We start from the raw sequence: 22,543 nt of genomic DNA, 5'->3' as shown, positions 1-22,543 counted from the left end.
ATACAGTATTAGGGACCACTGAGGTCTATATAAAGAGACTTCAGATACAGTATTAGGTACCACTGAGGTCTATATAAAAGCATCCAAAGACCACCATTGGGATGTAAGAAGTACAACATGGACAGCCTCATGCCAAAGTCCATTTCCAAATGTCTTACTAATTACAAAAGGTGCACACGTGAGTCTAGTCTTCACAAGTTCACTGTAGTTGGTCTCTAAGAACGGGCACAAGTCCCATGTAGGTCCACCCGGGTCCACCTGCCCGACCGCCTACCTCCTGTGTCTCCGCCGCGGCCGCGTCGTTCTCGGTCACCATGCTCGTGAACAGGGAGCGGACTAGGGGACTGCGGACGTACTTCCCGGTCCACATCCTCCTGATGGACAGCAGACAGGCGACGTAGGCCAGCAGCCACGCTCCGAACACCAACGTCCTCAGCTGTGGACAACACATACCATGGATGGACAGACACAAGGGACACCACTGACATGTAACGTTAGGCCAATACTAGAGGATGAGAGAGGAGAAGAAGAAGAAGAAGAAGAAGAAGGAGAAGAAGAAGGAGGGACTGGCAGCCAATTGTAAAGCACCACGCGGGCCACAGGCCGTGTCTCCGGGTCCAAGACAACAAACCTGAGGGTGCGGTGGGTTTAAGAGAGCCAGCTGCTATATTTACTCGCGGTCTTAGTCCTTTGAGTCCATTGTCTTATCATTTCTTAACCAGGGTGGTCCCCGACTCTGCCCATTGTGACAACAAAAATCACTTCCGCATAGCTTGCAGTTACTGCGTCACCGCTAAATGTGTCCCCCCGGAACTATCTGAATGTTTCTCCGCACTCTTAATACATCCATGGCTGTAACCTTCAACCTCGTCGTTTGGTGCATAGACATATTATTTCTATGTTTAATAAAGACAGGTAGTAGCTATGTTTTACATTTTCATTGATTTCTTTTCTTCTTCTTTCTTTTTGTACCGTGTTGCATCATGGTCGCTGAGTGTCATGTAACGCCTTTTAGACACAGTGTGATCACCTGGTGAATACAGGTATATCCAGACAGATGGAATGAGAAAATAATGTGTTTAAGCATTTTCACATGTTCTTGTAGAAATCCCAAATACAAGTATGAACCAGTAAATGAGCATAATAACTGGACCTTTAATATCAGTTCATTCTCCTGTTTGCCCAATCAGCCCCTTGATTTTTCTGTATTACCTGCAGGAGTCCTGTAGAAAGGCATTCTCTAGGTACTCTGGGTACTAGGGCTGCAGGATAGTAGGAAAATGTCAAATTACTATAATTTTGACTAATGTTGCGATTGCGATATGATTTCACAATATTGGAGGGAAGGGTCAATGTTTTGGATCATGATTCTCATTTTCATTGAAACAAATAAAAGTGTACTAAAGTCATCTAGTGTGATTTTTGCAAGAATCTGTACCAAACAAAGATGTTTTCCTGTAGTCTGTAGGACAGGGTTTGTAGACCCAGGATGTCTCTGCAGCACCAAAATACATTCAGAATGGATATTGCCCCCCCACCCTCCCCTGCAATTGGGATATTTCACTATATTTTACTAGTCCATATTGTGCTACTTGATACTCATCCCCATTTACACCCTGTTTAGCTACATATACCTAGTCTATACCCTCAATGTTCCACTTCCGGTGTGAACACCTCATCAGTCAGGGAACCAGTCAGCACGCCTCTAATGGATGTTGATGATAATCACAGACTGGAATATGTCAACTTTTACGCAATACTATTTCAAAATCACTTCCATTTGTTTTCAAATGCTTTAAAATTGAATAAGACGCCCCAAAATGAATGAAAGTAGAGATTTGTACTTGGCAAAGAGCGTTGGGTGGAATCAATCATGTTATTTTGGGGAATTAAAAAGAACATTGATATAGGACAACAGGTCAATTTGACCCGAGGACAACATGAGGGTTAAAGAATATTGATATTGCACAAAAGAATAACCTGTCCTCAACACTCCCAACACCCCGGGCCCTAACAGACGCACATGCAGGCCCAGTGGAGATGTGCCGTGGGGCAGGTGAGCCGAGGACCAGGGACTCATGACGTCGGACTGTTTCTCATGAACAGAAACCAAGCTGGTTTTCAGAAAGACCAACGTGGCTGGGACTTTCTTTGACTCCTGTTTACATGTTGGGTAATATCTGAAAAACATTTACATAATTGTCTGTCACTGTTTTACAGACATTTTTAAATACTTAAGAATTTAAAAAAAAAAGTTGTTTATACGGGCTCCATCAATATCCCTTTCACATTGGTCTGAGGTGCTGTACAGTTTCTATTAAAGTTGTTCTGGTTTCTGATCTAGGAGTTGTGTTTTGTGACTCACAGTACATTATGTGTACACTACCTGATACTGGCATATTCCTGGGAAGTGAATTAACCAAATAATATTTCTGTGGAAGTGAAACTTAAAGCATGCCACCGAGTGGAAGGGAGCTGTGTGGGGGAGGTGACTCCAGAAGTATGAAAGCATTTTTGTTGTGTGCTATCTCATCATTTCTTTTCATTCATCATCACCTGTACAGCAGCTCTTCTTTCATCACATCACAGGTAAGATCAGAAACTTGAACTCACTATAAGATGAATCGTTCTGTAAACTTAAACATATTACAATATAAAAATGTTTTCTATTCTTTAATGACGCTGTATGTTTTTGGCTTCTTATTTCTAACAGCCATGGCAGCAGCATCTTTGTCCAGAAGCCTGCCCTTCCTCTTCACTCTGCTGGCTCTGCTCTGTTTCACAAGTTCCCAGATAAGCAGCGACCAACACCACCTGGTAAAAGAACTGTGGTCTTTGATATAAAACAACTCCACACAAAACCTTTCTTGGTCTATATCCTTCATGTTCCCCTTCCGGGATTACTCCGGTGATTGTGATTGGTTTAAAGAAATGCCAGTAAACCAGAGCATGTTTTCCTCTTACCCCAGAATGCTTTGTGGACTAGCCAGACCTTCCTTCGAAGCGCTGTAGAGGAGGGACTGGCAAAGCAAAAGCATTGTCCCTGGTGTCTTCGGGTCAGAGTTGACCCATCTTAAAAAAGTTTCTATATCAGGAACATTTCAACCAAACCAAAATGTAATGTGGATGGTTGCTTACAACGCTCTTCACAAGTAAAAAATTAACAATCAGTTAAATACTTTCAATGAATTTGGTTGTTTTATTTCATTTGAAACAACAAAACGTAAAACAAAGTGAGAAAAATGTCACAGAAATTGCAGAAAGATTCTACATAAATGTAAAAAAGTTACAAAAACATTAAGAAAAGCGACACAATTGTCCAAAAATACCCAACTAAAACATTAGAAAAAAACATTTTGGAACCTGAAATATGAAAAGTCTCTGGTGGGAAGGGAGCATAAGAACATAAGGGAGTTATCTACAGTCGTATGAGCTAATATACACTATGCAACAGTATTAGAGCTGCTGTCAAGCTTATTTGTCCCCAAATGGAACTGCATGTTGATTCTCATTCTGGATTTGCAGAAAAATCAAAAGGAAAACATTCACAACGCAGAACAAGGCCTCGCCAAACTGAAGGTGAGTCAGTCAGTCTCCATGTTGTTCAAAAATAGCTCTGGAGTAACTTCAATGATGGAATCCATTAACAGCATGAGAGAACTGGGATTCCTATTTACAGCGGACACAACATAATGTTGCTGTGTCCTGAAGTTGTTTCCCTTTCTCCCATTAGGCAGAAAGAGACGCCCTCTACAAGCACGTGACTACATTGAAGTGCTTCATCGAGCCAACGGTGGCATTAATAAAGAAATGCTCAGAAGAATCACCTGATGACGTCCTGACACTGAAGGGAGTAATGGAGGCCCTCAAGGGCGTCATGGAGGTGCACAAGACTCAAGATGCGCAGGCTGAGTGGATAGATGCAAATATAACCAAACTTGAACAGGACCTGGGAAAATGGAAGACGATCCTTAAAGCTCTTGAGGAGTATCACGCTGAATTGTAACCATCTCAGCTGTTGCATCTACTGTATCTGTTAATCTTCTCTTTGTAATTGTGCAGATTTTTTGAACATAAAATAAGATGTTAGAGAAGAACAGGGATGTGAAATGTGTAACTTTTAATATGTAGATGAAATGCATGAATGTGGACGTACACCATAAACCTGAGGGGCCCAGTACTGCCCTGCTCTTACAGAACAAACTAGGACAAGCAAAGAGTTCAGTTGAGGAGAATTGTACAGTGTCTCTTTGAGACCTCTATTTATTCAGAAAAGTCCTTGAGTAGGAGGCCGCGATTTAGGACTCAAACCTCTTTTTACCACACACCAAAGTTTCCAAACCCCATTGTATGCAACATAGCCCAACTCCTGCAGCAAGGAGTGGACACAATAGCATGAACACCTTAAAAACATTACAAGCTGCACTAGCTCTGCAGATGTCTAGCATATCAACTATGTTCTCGGGATATTTAGCATGATTTGAAACTAGAAAAAATAGGTATTATGAAGAATGATGTACGATGGCCTAATCATCTGTGTTTTAGTTGTTTTGAGAGCTGTATGTTATCCAGCATGTGGTTGGGTCTGTAGAATGATAGAATATAAAAACTACATTGAGTCTTTCTTCGTTGAGCCTTTCTGTCTCAATAACAGCTTTCCTTCAAAAATGTACACCCTTAATAGCTCATCTTTGTGAGGTAAAAATAAACTAGAATCTTACCACATCAGAGAGCAGAAGTTTGGGATTGCATGTGTTTTATGAAATGAGAAAACAAGAGAAGTGTCATAACAACTTCTAATAAATAGGTTTGGACTTTCAGTCCCTTCTGAGATGGGTGAATGCAGTGTGCACACATTCTCATGCTCTTTTCAATCTTTATTCACTTTTATTTATGCCTTTTAATTTGATAACTTGTTAAGATAGAGGGGTATTTATTGACTATAAGTCTTCATATTATGGTACCAAAACATGACAAGTAAGAGTCAGAATGAAAAAAAAATCCCTCAGAGCCTGGATCATTATAAAGAAAATTAGAAATCTCCATAATTATAATCCCAAAGAAAGCTTTTGACTCATGGCACCCTGGGTTTGGGTTGATTTGATTTGATCTTCAGGTTCTTTTATATTTGTTGGTTTATACATAAAATGCAAAAACAACATGAAAAGAGAGCGAGGCTGTATTGAACTGGATGACTAGTGTCAATAGCAGTATTCACCCAGCAGATGTCACCCCCGCACAACCACACCATGTCCGGGCTTCCCCCATCTCTCCAGGGGGTCCTTGATTGGGTACCAGGGGGTCCCATGCATGGATGGATTATATTACCGGGGCCATCAGGCAGACAAGCGATCAGCTAAATGTTCCTTATAATGTTGGCTATGTATATTTCATAATCACTGCTATCACGCAGGCAGGTAAAGCCAATTCAACAACTAAACACATACACACACACACACACACACACACACACACACACACACACACACACACACACACACACACACACACACACACACACACACACACAGTCCCTGCAGGGTCAATTCAAGTTCCTGGTGCTTTAACCAGACTATTTGAGGCACTATGCATGCCCGGTTTGAGTTTATTTATCATTAACTTTTTCTTGGCATTACTGATTTTGTGCTGTACACTGTCTGTGTGATCCGTTTCCAGCCACAACACGTTGTAAAGATACATGGAGTTAACAGGGATGATAAAGGCTAAAATAGCCGAAGTTACGTAATGTGCCTTCAAAATAAAAAAATAAATAAGTGGCGGGCAGAGCTACACAAAGGTTGCCGATCAGTAGTTTCAGGAATGTACCGTAACACTTCTTGTATGTACAACACTTGAAAATACTCAGCGGCAAAGAAAGCTCCAAATAAGTGTGTTCAATTTAACAATCATGTGTGGCACCTTAATTAATGAGAGATTTACTTTGAAAGTCACTGTAGGAAGTTGTTCCCGTTATACTATCCACTTGACGCTGGCTCCTCCGTCTCGCGCTGTCCAGCCCTCGGTAACTACAGTGGATGTGTGTCGTCTCTCACCACCTGCAGGTCCTTGTCTAATGTCCCCAACAGGTGAGAACACTTAAACTTCTTTATTCGGTGGAAAATTAACTGAGACGACTTCAATTTGTCCACATAATACTTGTTATACATGGAAAAACATGTGTGTTTTTTTGACTTTGCCAGTGTTCCGGAGCACCTTGACAGTCGAGTGGGTGTCCGCGGTGAGTAGCGTTAGCACCGGACCAATGGGTCCGAAAGAACCGGCTGCCCGGACTTCAAAACGGCCTCTCTTTAGCGGAAACCGCGGCCGCTGAATTTCACTGGTGATTCCGTAGTTATCGTTGTTTGAAATACTTCATTAGAAAGTAACTATTTCAGCGCTGTCACAAATCTAACATTCATATTAAGCAAAGAGTAGAAAACGTAACGTTCATGTGTGATAACTTGTAACGAGCCGTCAGAGTCTTCTGCTAGGCTAACGTCAGTCTGTGTACACACAGAACTTCGTTTAAAACCCTAACTTTTAGCAACAAGCCCTTTTAATGGAAGACTGTAGAAGAACCAATTAAAAACCTCGAGGTGCTACTGGGACGCTACTACAGATTTATGGAGTCAATGTATGCCTAATTTACAATCAACAGTAATCATTTCTCAAAGGTTTTAACATTGATCACTACTGTTGTATAGCTACGTTTGCTTCCATGTAAGACGGGATTACATTGTCAGAACTGAACGGGCTTTGGTCTGAACTTGTTACAAAGACATAATATAGCACCTTTTAACCAATTACAAAGACTTAAAATCCTACTTTTTAAGAATTCCAAAACAATGACATTAAATTAAGATTCTTTCACCTGCTTCCTTATACATTACTTGATCGTAGTAAATATTTTTGCTACACTGAGATCCTGATGGGCTTTCTTACATGTGTGACACCTGTCACTCAGGATTCCATGAGAGAGTCAGCCAGAGACACCGAGCTCCATTTAAGTAGTGCTGCATGGGAGCCCATGTTGGACTCCTTGTGTACATTCTGGCTCGTGTCAGTGTTTGGGGCCTGGCGAGGTGCCTGGCTAGTTTTAGATCGTGTGTCAGTGCAAAGACATGCATGGGCATCTGCTGTGGGGCTGCACGATCACCCGGCGGTCCGGAGGAATAACTCAGCTATCCGTCTAACAAGGTAGTCTGCCCCGGGCCCAAAACTATGAATTCAAACTGCAACCAAAAGCCTGCTGCTGCAACCGATTATTTACTGGAGGGGGGGGTTGTCAAGGAGAATACAGATGTTTTTGAGGTCTGCTAAACAAATTCAGCTGACTTTGTAAAACACAGAATTGAGTCTAATGTTCCAATGTGTGGTTCCCTGAAACAGCCTGTTTGGCATAGGCCGTAGCCTCAGTAGTAGAAGAAGGGGGCACTGTTAGATTTGATTCTACATTGCTCCTTGTTGTTTGGTGTCCCCTTAGTGTCAGCGGTCTGCTCTGCCCCACCTTCCTTCCTTCTTTTTTTAAAGAAAAAGACCGCCCTTTTTCCAAAGAAGCAAACTGGCAGAAAGACCAGGGCCCCTTTGACTGAAACCATGCTTCCTTAAAGGGCAGGGAATGTTCTGGATGGTCGGAGACCTTATTCCTGCACGGGAAGAGTAAGAGATTAGCTGCATGCTCCGGAGGGAGCGGGCTTCCTGGATCTGAGAAAACAAATGAAAGTTGGGTCAAGTTGAAGTCACATCCTTTTTCTTTTGGTCTAATGCTGCACATAGCATTCATCACCAACTGTTTGATTGCTATTAGGCAGAACACTTTACCTCAACACCTGAATGAGCCAACTGGCACAAGTAGTGCTGCAGTGATCAGTCGATTGACAGAAAATGAATCCGTTTGTTTTTCATTTAGTAAAAATCCCAAACATTTGCTGGTTCCTGTTTCTCAAATGCAAAGACTTGTTTAAAAGTCATTGTAAATGAAAGGAATACATCCTCACTGAAAGTATTTTTTATATGATTTCGCATAGCAAATAAACAGATTTTCACTGAGGGTCGGACCAAATACTTTTGAATGGGTCATCACAGGCTTTGAAACGGATGGATATTTAACACTAAACAGTCTGACTGTCAGATGAATCGATAATGTAGAGCAAACATAGCCAGCCGGGCTCCACCACAATGCAATTGGTCATAAACGCCACAGGTTACCTTCTGAAAGGAGTTTAAAAAAAGAATTGTTCTGAAACAGTGCTTTTTAGATGGCCAAACATGCAACTGATGAACAGTTTCTAACATATCTTTTAGATGTATGTGTAGCAGTTGTTCTTAATTGGCCAAACCATTCCAATATGACATATCTGCAATAGGCTTATATTTATCATTTGTCAGGCTCTATTGGCCATTTTCACAGTAGAAAGTTTGTCATGTCAGAGCAGACAAAGTCCAGGTGTATAGTAAAATGAATGATGGCTGAGTTCCATTTAGCTGCTGCAGTTTCAGGGTCCTGGTATTGTGAATGCTGACTCGCTGTCACACTGTCATGGCTCACAGGGACACTTAAACAGAACACAACCTTCTGTTAATATTATCACTAACATCTGAACTATGACAATTCAAAGGCTGCGTCCAAAATCTCACCCTGCACTACATACTCAATATGGATACTATCATTCAACATACTATTAACTGTGTTAATAAACACACCAACACACTAAAAATCAAAAAATTAAATTTCACTTCCTGAAAACCACATTGTTGTTGAAGGAGCGTAACCATGGAAACCCCTTGCGGACCTCTGCTCTAGCAGCATCCCTAGTTAATGCTTAAATTACAGGAAGAGGTGAAGAACTAGCCCAACGGTCATTTACATATGTAGACATGTAAATTAGAGCGTTATTAACTTTACATAGCTCCTTGGTTTCTATCTGTGCGTCTGTTATGAACGTTGTCGTTACTGCCGCATTGCATTGTGGGATGTAAATGCAGCGTAGTGTCCTTTTATTAAAGACAGTAATATTTTGTATAAAATAGTATGCAATTTATGTACTGTTTGATTCTTACTAAGGTTTTGTACTTACATGGAAACTCATTGTCTTAGCTACTAAGTAACATGTATGGAATTTATTATCAAACAAATATTACTATAGTAGCCTATATTATATAGGAAACTATATAGATGGAGTCAATAAATATATTAACAAAAACAGCTGGACAAGCATTTGAAATTGGCAATATTGTGATTTATAATGGAAACTGTGCCAGGTTAGCTCAGTGGTAGAACAGGCGCACATGGACTTTGATGCCTCGACGTAGAGGTCCAGGGTTCAAATCCGACCTGTGACTATTTTCTGCATGCCTTTCTCACCTAACTGTCCTGTTAAAAATTAAAGGCGGAAGAGCCCAATAAATAAATAAATAAATCAAAACCGATCAAAGAATAAGTAAACAAAAGTCCAACTTTGAGGAAGGCTTCAATGCTATAAACTGCTGTCAATAAAAAAAGTATCAATATCAATCAATATTGAGGTATTTGGTCCAACATATTGTAATATTTGATTTTCTTTATATCGCCCAGTCCTAATTCCCAGGCGTACAGTCATATGGACAAACAGCATGGGCATAGTTATGGGAGTGCTACAAAGATGGCACTCTTGGAACTGATTGTAGCGCTAAAGTGGTTTCTCTCTGTCGTTGAAGTGTGATGACAGGTTGACTGCTGCAGCCTCCAGGTTACCAGAGATGGATTATGAACACACACTCAGCCCTGCAGGCAACTAAATCTCTACTTGTCCCGCTGTAACTCCAGAGCCAAGATCAGCACCAAACCGCCCGCACCCTTCAGAGACGATGGAGCCAAACTCCAACACCGAGAGGAAAAAGATCCGGACCAGTTTACCTGGGGCGTCTTCACCAACCTCATCTCATGGCTTGGCTTCAGCAGCTATCTGTTAGCTTGCTGCCAAATGTTTTCTGAAGCCGATTGCCTGAAGGAGCATTGAAAGACAGAAAAAGCGCTCTTGGCTGTCGACTGCGAGCGGTTTTGTGTTTCCGTGGTTTGGTCTGTAATCATGGGTAAAGAACAGGATCTGCTGGTGGCCGTAAAGACTGGGGATCTTCTGCTGGCGCATAAACTTCTCTCCAAAGTCAAGTGCAACAAAACCAGTGAGTATGCAGGGGACACATGGTTTGGTGTTATTACTAAATGATTCTGTGTTTGTTCTGTGCTCTGGGCTTGGGAGTGTAATTGTTTCCACGCTGAAATAGAAGTTGGATAGCAGAGCTATTGTTGTGGGGATGCCACTTGTTTACAAAGTGCAGTTTCTTTTGCAATAACCACAAGATCAAGTTCAGCTGCCAACCACAAAACACAGCAGTCAGGTCAGGGACAACATGGAACTAAGTGGATTCAAACTGCGGCTCAGCACAAGCTAATCTCTTAAACGCAGACCCCTGCGGCTGCAGCGTCTTGCTGTGTGGGTCGTAGTGGTCGTCCTTCTGCTTTCAGATGTCCTTATCTCTGTAGATTCCAAGTCATGCAACAAGCAAGCTCTTAAACGACATTGTTGCAAATGACAGGGTTCTCCTTATCCGAGCCCGGGGGAAAAGTTGAGGGCGAGCAGGCTGTGAAGTGGAAGCCTCTCTCTGTGGCGTTATCTGTTCTGGGCTTTCATCAGTATGGCTGGCTGCTCGGTGACAAGCGCCGGGAACAAAGCTGTGGCTGTCAGGAAAAAGCCTGTTACACACTACACAGACAGCGCGCGCTGCTTGGCAGACAATATTTCAAAGTAATATTGTCTGTTTTTGTACTGCTGTGTGCAGCCAAACTGGCTGGGGAAAGAGAATGAGTAATGCTCTCTGTAGTTTTATAAACTACCATCAAGGTGCCCCTGAGCAAGGCATTCATTGGCTTTTTGAAGAGCAGCTCAGTAGCTATACCCTGTTAAAAAATAAATAATTATAGACAGAATCAGTCTATAGACATTTTAATAAATACATGAGTACAGAAATAACTACAAATACATAAATAAAAGCAAAACAAATAAAATATGGTAAAAGTGGAGCTGCCGCTTTATGCCTTTTACTGCTCAGCTTTTTATCATCTGCACACCAAGAGCATTGGACAAAGATTTTGACTGTGCTACAAAGTGTCTAATTGTTGCACAAATGGACAGACCATACTGTTTACCCGTGTATCTCTTAATCTCCCTCCGCCATACTGACTCCCCCACACACAGACTGGGCGACCCGTGCAGAACTCGGTCAGTGGCTTGGTTGTGTGTCTCTAGGGATGGAAATCATTGAAAAATCTTTAATACTGTGACTTTGATACCAGTTACCAAAGGATACTTTTTGCGATACCAATTTTATAAAACAAAAATAAATTAAAGCTGCGTGTCTCTACGACTTGTAACGTTAGACAGCCATTTACAGCCATTATTAGATCTTGATAGAGGCATGCTGCGTGCTGATTGGCTCACTGAGTCTGATGAGATTGATATCTTAGGGATTGAAATTGATTATTGAGTGACGAGGCATTTTTCGATCCTTGATACAGTACTTTAGAAGTAATTCAAAGTATTTCAGTACCTAGCCCTGTTGGTCTCTGGAGTCAGAGGCGTGTGCGTGTGCGTGTGCGTGTGCGTGTGTGTGTGTGTGTGTCAGCAGAGGCTGCAACTGGCACCGAGGGCTCTGCACATGACCTCTGCTGTCACACCCATTCACCCAGCGGCCCGTCAAAACGGCCTGATTGATTGGTTAATAGTGACCTGCTTTGATGCTGTTTAAACCAGCCACTCCAGCAAAAAGGGTTGTGTTTGTAACACACTACCTGTTTATTATTTTTTTTACTCACACACTTATTTAAACTATGACTCTTGAAGTGTTCTCATTGATTTAAAATCACAATTGAATACAACAAATTTTGACACTGTTAACTGGTGGATTCTGAGGCTGAATGAATAGTTATGTCATAATTTCTACAGGTGTGTGTGGTTGTAAACCAAAAAAGTATTGCGTGAGGTATAACCTGCTGGTGGCGCTAAATGGAAAGTCCTCAGGAGTGGATCTCTGGGGACCATGAACGTCTGGACAACAGTTCATCCATCAGTAGCTGCTGACATCTTTCAGTGTGTGGCTAAAACCCAAAGAACGGTCCATTTCATTTGGCATACTCAAATATATATCGGAATCAGTTTTATTGACCAAGTATGCAAACACAATGTATTTTTTTTTGTTGCTATTAATGTACTCACAAAGAAATAAACATGCAGCTAAACCAAAGCCAACAAAGCTGGACAAGATAAACATTAAACTGCTATGTGCAGAGTGCACACACACTATGCTTGTTACACAGACACATACTATGGTTGTTTTTCCCACATAGGGACATGCAGCAGCACACACACATGTGAAAAAATTATACATAAAAATATGAGGGTGTAAATCTTCCATTATAATAGCAATGCTCTGAGGTACAAACACACCTGGCTTTTAAAGGGAATGGGGGAAGGACCTCTGATTGGTTGATTGCATGTTACCCACAACACACTTTTGATTAATGAAGACACTAAGTACATCCCTTTAGAACCATGCGCCCGGCGCACCGATCCTTTTTCCCCCCGTCAAACTTTTTGTGGATTTGGACACGCCCTAAATGCACCTGCGCTTCACGCCGTGCGCTTAGCTGGATAAAATAGTAATCTCAGGCAGCCACAAGGTTTACCGAAGACTTTCAGGCTTCCAGGAGAAACCGTGTGCAGTATGTTGTTTGTTCCAACACATTTGGATTGTGAGGTAGAAAGGAGGCTAAAGTCTCTCTAGTGGTCCTTATTTGGTCTTTATATGTTAAGGACCACAGTAATAACACACAAGGCTGATGATTATTTCAAAGCTGTGACCTCCCTGTGAGCTTAGGAGACATTCTGATCACAAACACACATAAGTGCCAAGCTTCTGGAGGGGTTAGGTGCTATTTAAGCTGGTATGGTGGTGTCAGGCCGACATCCTGGACATTCCCAAGACCACCAGGCTAAGCCTCGGGCCGGGCCTGGGTGCAGATGGAGCAGGGAGGCACATGCACATGGGTTGAACTTTACAACTGAAGGGAGTGGCGAGAGTGAGCACGTGTGTGCGTGCGTGTGTGTGTGTGTGTGTGTGTGTGTGTGAGTGTGAGATCTTGTTGTGGGTTGTTCTGGCTTGTGTGACAGTGAGGTAATACAACCCTAACACACTGAGTGTAGGATTACAGAACACCTCACATAGTGCAGTACAACTTCAATATTAAAGCAAATGAATAAGTATGCAGAGACTAAGAAATGGTCCAACAGCTAATATATGTCCAGTTTGTAACAAACTGGGCAAAAAAACCCATTTCAGATGGCTGATTAAAAGATTGATCACAGTGTGTCGTGGCAGAGGTAGCAGTCCTTTTAGTAAATTAACTGAAATGCAGTCCCGTAGCGCACAAATGACACATGCGCGGCACACACACACACACACACACACACACACACATATTCATTCTCCATCCCACTATATTTGTTGGTAATCCCAAATATTAATCTTGAAAGTGTAGTAGATCGCCAAGGGTGAACACTTGGTAGTTCTGCCTTACTCTTACTACTACCCATTCTATACTCTCCTCTTCGTTTCTGTGACTGGGCTTCTCCGATCTAAACGGGAGAAGTCATGTGGTAACCACATTAATGATATGCTGTAATGATTACAAATACATGTATTTTAGAGTATAACTACATTTTACGGCAGATCAGTAAGTGTCGTTTGCGAAAGACTAATATGTATTTTAAAGGGCCTCCTCAGGAGGGGCGGGGACAGTCTCATTTAAGTTACAGAGGAGGTAACATCTACGGATTTACACCTCACTGTTAAAGAAATTCAACTGTTACTACACAAACTATTCTTTTGTAGATGGACATAATTTCCTCCACATGTATGGTTTATGTTTCTGCACAGATCTGCACTTTGTGAGGCCAATGCAAAACATTTCTTTTCCATCACTATATCTGCAACCATGACTATGTACCCTTTCTGGAGGTAGAGCGCTGTCACATTAACTCTCAAAAACAGCGTTTCCTACCACTGAATATCAAGCCTCCAGACACAGTATCGTCCTTCAGGTGGTTCTGGAAAAGGAATTTTGCAGCTGCTGCCGTGGTCCTACCCAATGCCCTGCACTGCTACTATTGTTATATCTATTCATAGTTCTATTATCTTCAGTTTTCCTACAATATAGAGAGATGTAGATAAATTCTTCTTCCCAGCGAAGAGTAAAGCTGGCAGGGAGCTGGCAGAGCAGACCTGCAGTGTACCGAGGGGATTAGCAGTGGAGCTGAGGCTGGCTGAGGGACAGGGAGCTGAGATAGGTTTCTTCTCCGATCAGCCATCTGCTGACACCAGGTTGGCTGCTCAGTCAATTTCAGTGGACTTAGCTCCGCCACCCTCTTTCTGCTTCGCTGTTGCAAGCTGACAAATCAATGCTCATTTTAGATGGATGTGGTGGTTCCTCAGCCTCTGTCCAGCTACTAGCATTGTTTCAGTTAGAGTGACAGCTTGACATGTAAAGTCCTCTTGCCCAAAGTAAACTCCTCTCACATGCTCTTGACTTGGGGTGAGTGGACTGGAGTGGGTGTAGTCTGCCCCTCCCTGAATGGGGACCATGAGAGACTAGAGGATCTTCAAAGGCCTTTATGATTACAATGTCTTTTGTTGCAACACATGCTTGCTTTCATCTTGAGCCACAGCCCAACCCCATCTCTCATGGTAAATACAAGGCCTAAAGGTAATTCTCAACAGACAGATGGACAAACGGCCAAGACAAAAGGCCAAAGATCATATTTGAACATCTATTGTGTCAGCCATTTGATCCGTACATAATATATTGATGACTCAGACCTTTACAAGTGCTGGGCTCTTTTTTCACCTAATGCACAGGTAACAGCAATAAGCCGAGCTAAAGTCTTCGGGGTGATTCATAAAGTCGTTGTGATTATCATAATCACATCCCTGTTAGGATATTATCAAGTTAATAATCTGTCATAATGATGGTTGAAATTGAACACCAACCATGTGAGGCCCAATGGATTAAAATCACTTGGATCAGTTAAACAGATTTCTGAATCAATTGATAAACATGTAAGGTAAAGTACTAATACAACCTAGTTTGAGTTGTTTAATTATGACCATTATTTTCCAAGTATCAGTCATGCAATTTGAATTGGAACCACCTGCTGTACTGAACTTCAACTAAAAGTATTACCTTCCTAAAGTGGGTGATCAGCATTGAGCCTTTACGACTCACTTAACAGACACTGAGGGCAATATTGTTAGTTTAGCAGGTATTTGGTCATAAACCATGTATGGACAAGATGAAATCTTCACCTGGTGATGGCGCGAGGGGATCGCAGAAGTAAAAAGGATTCATCGTCTGGTGGACCAACCAAACAACATTCACATTTCTTGTTTTGTGTGACCGACCTTTAAAAGAACCCAAAGATATTAAATTCACAAGGATAGAGAAAAGTAGTTATTCGTCACGTTTAAGAAGCTGGGACCCACTGCGAACATCTTAAAGTGATGGATCGGCGTAATTTCACTCTAGGGTCCTTTGCATCATGACCTGAAGCCAAAACACCAAACACCCCCCCCCCAAAAACCTTTTTCTCCTGGGTCTAACATTGGGCGAGTTAGCGCTGTCAGCTGGTTAGGTTGGTGCATGTGCTATTGGAACCAAGTGTGTATCTCGTAAATTACCCCACTAATAATGCCTGAAATGATTGAACTTCTACAGTAGTACAAATAGGTTACGTACTCATTAGATGATGGACTGGGACATTTGGAAGTACACCAGGAGTCTATTTGAAAGATAACCCGATATGATGACGATAACCCCTTGAGATGTACCATCTTGTTTTTGAGGGGGTCCTGAACAAGATGCCACAAATAAACATTGCACATACAATATCCAAATGAAATGTGCAAAAAAATACCCAAATAACCAAAAAATCAAAACGGACATCAGCAAAAAACAAAAAAACACACACAGAGCCTACAACAGAATAAGTAACAAGGAACAATGATCATTCAGAATATAGCCAAGGTTTACTTTAAAATCTCAATGATATTAAGGGAAAAGAGTGAGGAATGAGATAACATTAGAAGGGTGTTAAAGTCTGCATGGACAAAGTGAGTCGCCAAGGCATGTTAACCCTCATATTGTCCTCTGGTCAAATGGACCTGTTTTCCTACATCTATATTCTTTTTAATTCCCCAAAATAACATGATTGCAACGCTCTTTGGCAATTACAAATCTCTACTTTCATAAATTTTGGGGTGTTTATTCAATTTTATAGCATTAGAAAAAGTGGTTTCCAAATAGTATTGAGTAAAAGTTTTCTAACTCAAACAGTAGGTATGATTTCCTATAAATGAGGTTTATTGACCATAAATTCCAAAAATTACTAAGTTAACTTAATAAGTTAGTTAAGTAGTGTTGGAAATGTCAAAAAGTTACAGACATTGAAAAAAGTGATGAAAAAAGGGGAAAAAACGTAAGAAAAACTTAAACATTGATAAAAAGTGTCAACAAAAGTGTTATTTTTCTAATTTGACGGGAAGAAAACACAAAGGTTATACAGTCTGAAAGATGAAATGGAGTGAATATTTACTGGTAAGTTATTCCAGTCAGAAGGTGCTTAATTAACACTTGCCTGCCGGCTTCTGCTCTCTGCTGCTAGCGCTTCAGGCAGTAGGACGGGTGCTTAGGGAAGTCTCCAAATATACAAAAATATATACAGTATATAAAACAAATATTTATTAATTTCACTTATTTTTTAAAAGTAACTACTGTAGTACAAATGGCAGAAGATTATTAAAGACGCTACCTTTCAATAAATTGATAATTTTTTTTTTGTAATCTTTTTGGTGTTAAATGTAAAGGACCTGTTATATTGCGCTTTCTAGTCTTGACGACTACTCAAAGCTCTTCTACATAGTACAGGAACCATTCACCCTTCACACACTGTGGCCGAGGCTGCTGTACAAGGTTCCATCTGCTCTTCAGATACACACTCACACACATTTACACCCCGATGGGGCAGCATCCCCATCGGGGGCAACTCAGGGTTCAGTGTTTTGCCCAAGGACACTTCTACATGGGACTGCAGGGCTAGGGATCAAACCACCAACCTTCCATTTGGCAGGCAACCGTTCTACCACTGAGCCAAAGCCGCCCAACACGCCCCTCGTAGACGTCCCTGTGCACTCGTCTTACTGCCGCAGCGCTAGCAGCAGAGAGCAAGTGTTAGTTAAATAAACTCCTGGCGTACTTACAAACTTCCCAATCATTTTATGACTACATAATCTATTTGTACTACTGTAGAAGTTCAATCATATTAATTCTAACAATTATCAATTGTAAGTTGCTCTGGTTAAAAGCGTCAGCTAAATGACGTGGAATGTTTCATTGCCATGTGCTGAGATTTATTTTGTAATTAGACATCTTGCAAACCCGCACATCAGCAACAACACATTGAAGTTCTCATTGGAACTTAATCAAGAATTCTGTTAACACTTCAAAGAAATTCCCAATCCACACTGGCAGTGTTTTCTTATTGATTAATCATTAATGGCCTTTCTGCAAGTTATTCTTTCTAATCTTCAGCAAACTTGGGCCTGTTCATTGTAAGCACTTCTCCTTTCACATCTTAGTTGTACAGACATACTGTATCTGTTGAATTTTTTTTAATCAAATTAAAGCACTTCCTAAATCATTTGACTAAAATGTATCATAATCACTTGATGTGCTACTTCAATTCAATTTTAACAATAGTATTAAATCCTAACGAGTTATCTTAGGACTCTTTACAGATGGAGTAGGTCTAGACCACACTCTATAATTATCAAAGACCCAACAATTCCAGTAATTGCCTTCCTTCAGTACACTTTTAAGAACAAATTGTTATAGGGACACTACAGAAAAGTGCAGATGGACATTTTTATATCCAGGAATACACATTATAGACACCACTCAGAATTTGTGTAGCTTTCAAAATACTGAACTATTTACTTTAAGATATTCTGGTTTTTCCTTTTCTGCCTTTTCTTTAACAACCTCCACCCCCACCTCCACCCCCTGCTTTATCTTGGCCTCTTCCTTCCTTCATCCCTGGACCTTGAATTAGAGATGACCCACCTGGGCTAGTGTCAGATTAGAAGTCTTAGATTTGAGAGTCTGTAGGAAGAGGTGTATTTGTGCATAAGTGTACAAGTATGTGTGCTTGTATACAGCACATGCCCCAACATGAATAGTCGACTTTCCTTGGAGTCATTAACGTTTGTCTTATTTCTCACCTGTAGTGCCATGAGTCTGTAGCAGCAGGGTGTGGTAGTCGGACCATTAGCTTACCGGCTAACTGGGCTAATCACAATTCTACTTTAATAGCCAGACAGTTGAATAACAGCCAATTAGTGTGTGAACTGCTTTGAGTTCACCTACTCTTATACTGTAACGCACACACACACACACACACACACAATTAATCCTGACCCCTTTCCTCCCCTGACAGATGGGGTAGCTTGTCTAGGATTGCCTCGGAATTTACCAAAGGAATTAAGTTGTGTGGTTGCAGCAGACAGTGTCATTTAATCTAGCATAACTAGCCTTCTATTACTAGCTCCAGGCTGCACATTGTTGAGTCTGGCACTCATCCTCATTGAGCGCCTTTCTTTTCGCCCGGCTAAAAAACAAGCTGCTATTCAGGCAGATGCATTGATGTAGCATTCAGAGAGTGAGGTGTGATGGTGTCACTGGTTTCTGCTCTGCCTCTACATGCCCTGCGACTGTTTTCATTTCAATCTGCGAAAAGATGAAAAAGTGCATACCTGTTGGCGGAGTAGTCAGAGTTTGTGGATTTGCTTTTCTGCTTGTACAGACAAGGATAATGTGGTGGTCTGACAAGGAGGTCTCATTGTGTGTTTATTTACATGAATGTGTGTACTGTATGTGTGTGGGTAAAGAACGTGTCTCCTGAATGGAAAATAGGCTGTGTCAGTATCTGGTAAGAGGTTGTTGTTGTGCCTTCTCCGTTATCACACTGTTTTGATTCTTCCCCATGGTGGCTGTTCATGTCTCCAAGCTTTATAGTTGTACCTTAGAATAAAATACTATTCATTGTAATGAGAAGTATCTGGGTAAGAGTGTGTTGGATGTTATTTCGACTAAAGCATCAGTGAGTGTTTAACAACCTTTTTGCAGTTTGTTTTTAATGATCTGGCTTCCCTGTAGACCAAAGCAGATTTAAAAAAAAAAAAAAAAAAAAAAATGATACATGTATTAACTGCAAAGCTGGAAATCTCAAACTTTAAATGATCAAAACTGTCTCATAGTCTCGCCTTGCCAAACCCTCCTCCACAGCACTGTGAAGGAGGGTCTGGCTAGTCTGCATCACAGTTACATTTCTTTCACATGAGAGATCCAGACATGGAGAGACATGGAGAGACATGGAGAGACATGGAGAGACATGGAGAGAGAGAGAGAGAGAGAGAGAGAGAGGACTTGCAGCAAAGGGCCGCAGGTCGGAGTCGAACCCACGGCCTCTGCGTCGAGGAGAGCTAACCCAGCCACACATGGCATTTATCTAAACCAATCATCATCTTGGGCGGGGCTTATTTCCGGACGGAACCACGGTGCCGCTGCTAAATAGTCTCAGGAAGGAAGTTGTTTTGGTGGAACATGTGTACGTTCAGAAGTAGTTTTAGTCGTCAGCAGAAAACTCAGATTGGACAGATAGTCTAGCTAGCTGTCTGGATTTACCCTGCAGAGATCTGAGGACCAGGTAACCATAGACCTCAGAAATCAGCCGCAGGTTAGAACGCCAACACAGAGACAGAGGACAGGGAGGGACATCAGGCGTAATTTCTGACGGCACAAACAATCCCCGAAAGGAAACGTTGTCGTCTAGGTAATGGGAGCCCAACTGAGGTTCAGTTCCCAGCCTTGATTTTGAGAGGGGCTGAGAAAATGGCGTCATTCTGTAGGGTTTGTGTTGTGTGGATAAAGTTTGTCAAATTCTTACTTCCATAATAGGTTTTAGTGTTTGATCAGACTAGTCCATGGGCATGTTAGATATAAGCCCTATCCTAAACAAACATTTGAGTAACATGTTTTTGCATCTCATTCACCCATATATCAACATAATGTGGGGACAAGCATATTGATCATTGTAATGACTTTTCCATCCATGTGTATGACCTCATGCTGGGGTCTGGCAGAAGTCCAATAATCACGACAGTTAACTAACTAGTTGGAGAGGTCACTGAGCAAAGACTTTATCGTTTTTTGACCTCAGCAACATAATCACACGTGGCCTAAAGTCTTTGCTACTGCATTTTAACTATTTCAAAATGGAAATGAGCAAAGAGTTGGTGGGACAGGACTTGACTAGATCCAGGTCAAGTCCTCACATTCTAGTTCACCATGATTCTGAGTCAGGTCCAACTTGAGTGGGACTTCATTTTCGAAATTATAACTAGGCTGCATACGATATTCTTTTTTTTTTAAAATTTTTTTATCCTCATTGCAATATCATGAAAGGCTGTGTCATATCGCGAACACTCAGATTTGTTTGTTACTTGAAAGAAGATATCCCTATAAAACTGCACTTTAAAATGTAACTGTTGACTTGTTCACTAAAAAAGTTGGAAATTATTTCCTATCAATTGTTTTAAATTGAACCATCAGTGTGTATTTTAACAGAATTATGGAAGCAGTAATATAATATTGGATAATTTATTTCAAGTAATATTGTTATAGTGATCTCATAGGGGGATGTTGGTTGCTGGGATGTCCCAGGACAGTGTGTGCCTGTTTTCTTGCCTATGTGTTAAAGGAACAAATGCTAAAGGGAGGGCAGTCATTTTCTTTAGAAATTACTCCGGGTCTTTTGATTGAATAAAGATCTGAACTTTGATTTGACAAATTGGCCTAAGAACGTCCACAACAATACCGATACATAACAGTATTGCATATTTTCCTCATATCGTGCAGCCCACTTGAAACACACGTAGAAATCAAGTCACTTGGCAAGGAAACCACCATTAGTGAGACGGAAGGTCTTGGCTTTGTAAAAGCATTTATTTAAAAAGACCGTGACCGTGGTGAAGTGCTGCTCAGAGACGTCTAGAGACAACTCCCCAGCATCAAACGGGAGACCGTGATGAGCCAGCATAAGCTGTGCAACAAATACAGAGACTTTCACTTCCAAGCTGTGAGCTCTTTGTGATCCTGTGTCATACGTCTCTGATTACCCCCCAGTCCTCTTCAGTAATAGCCCTGGTTCTAGGTCGTTCCTCGGCCACCTCGCTAAGAAACCCACAGCTAAGAAAAAGAAGGGGAAAGGATTATTTTATTAGACTAAAATGGAAGGATTGGAGCTTTCTTCTTTGAATGTATAGTGGGTTGGGGAGACTCGTGGATTCATGTAGTCTTGAACAATATGGGTGGAGTTGTAAAACATTACCATGTGAATGTCAGACTGTCTTTGTACCTTTTTTGGAGGCCTATTCTCACACAGTGCAACAGTTGTTCATATAGTTGGTAGTAACACCTTTACCTTTTTTATTTTTAAGTAGTGCTGAAACTATTTGTTATAATAACGCGACACTTAAAGCAGAATTTGGTAGATTTGCAGACTTTGACACTCATAAATTCCCCAGAAGCAGAGTATGGAACAGGTTGCTGTAATTCGGCTGTGTGGTAGCCTGCTTTTGAAAATGTGATCTTTGTTTTGCTTGATAGAATACTTTAATTTGAAGGTAGTAAACTGGTCTAACCCAAAGCATGGAAATAAGGAACTCTACAGTGAGTAGAGTAAACAGATGATTTGAATGGTATGTAAAGTGTTTTGTCCCTAAGGTGCAGGGTTGAGACATGTTATGTAATATAAAAGCTGCAGGTGTGTTTCCGCCTGTTCTAGTCTATTGTTGTTTAGAGGACGTATACAATGCCCGTCCATGTGCACACTCTCATACACAATGCTACAAGAACAACAAAAGCTGTTTTATTTCCACACTGGCTCATTGTCAGTGAATGTTGAATGCGTCTGACCTAGTAGCCAGGCACACCACAGAAGATATACTCCTTTTTTAACGATGGAGCAAATTTATTGGGTAATTCGGCCCAGCACTGTTCGGATGTGGAGGTTGTTGTTATTTCTACGACCTAGTTCCAGCGTTTATTCCCATAGTACATGATGCTGTGACAGAGCAATTGATGAAGAATTGATTAACTTAAACTGTGTCACTTTACACATTTGGTGTATGTGTTTGCCCCTTTAAGTGTGGTGTGCACTGTTTACACTGTGTTTTCCTTTCTCCGGAGGGTTGGGAAACTGTGGCAGTATACTCCAGCTAAATTAACAGTACATGCACACGGCCTTCGCCACTATATATAATTTATATATATATACAGTGGGTACGGAAAGTATTCAGACCCCTTTAAATTTTTCACTCTTTGTTTCATTGCAGCCAT

The 22,543-nt window shown here is 41.3% G+C and overlaps 2 protein-coding genes and 1 long non-coding RNA gene across 6 annotated transcripts in view; 2 read left to right on the top strand and 1 right to left on the bottom strand.

Annotated features, from left to right (window-relative positions):
* The window catches only part of mettl9 (methyltransferase like 9), a 3,767-nt gene extending 2,914 nt beyond the window's left edge, over positions 1 to 853 (bottom strand). The window contains exons 1-2 of one of the 3 annotated variants that reach the window (XM_034859890.1): positions 632 to 853; positions 275 to 436 (exon numbers count right to left, since the gene is read on the bottom strand). In XM_034859890.1, coding sequence (XP_034715781.1) covers positions 275 to 370 — 96 coding nt within the window. In that variant the 5' untranslated portion in view covers positions 371 to 436; positions 632 to 853. Of the gene's footprint in view, positions 1 to 274; positions 452 to 631 lie in introns of those variants that run through there. The other 2 variants (XM_034859889.1, XM_034859888.1) reach the window with 2 other exon arrangements.
* Positions 854 to 5,989: 5,136 nt separating this feature from the next.
* Positions 5,990 to 22,543, top strand: part of si:ch211-119c20.2 (caskin-2) — a 54,608-nt gene continuing 38,054 nt past the window's right edge. The window contains exons 1-3 of one of the 2 annotated variants that reach the window (XM_034859852.1): positions 5,990 to 6,086; positions 6,201 to 6,238; positions 9,697 to 10,161. In XM_034859852.1, coding sequence (XP_034715743.1) covers positions 10,068 to 10,161 — 94 coding nt within the window. In that variant the 5' untranslated portion in view covers positions 5,990 to 6,086; positions 6,201 to 6,238; positions 9,697 to 10,067. The remainder of the gene's footprint in view (positions 6,087 to 6,200; positions 6,239 to 9,696; positions 10,162 to 22,543) is intronic. The other variant, XM_034859853.1, reaches the window with a different exon arrangement.
* LOC117936626 lies at positions 11,394 to 22,156 on the top strand. Its single transcript, XR_004654987.1, has 3 exons — positions 11,394 to 11,480; positions 13,206 to 13,209; positions 22,146 to 22,156. It is a non-coding gene; the product is annotated as an uncharacterized LOC117936626 (long non-coding RNA).

Source organism: Etheostoma cragini, chromosome 21, assembly GCF_013103735.1.
Source record: "Etheostoma cragini isolate CJK2018 chromosome 21, CSU_Ecrag_1.0, whole genome shotgun sequence".
Taxonomy (NCBI): domain Eukaryota; kingdom Metazoa; phylum Chordata; class Actinopteri; order Perciformes; family Percidae; genus Etheostoma; species Etheostoma cragini.
Note: the sequence above shows the minus strand (reverse complement) of the source record. Positions and strands in the feature narration are given on the sequence as shown.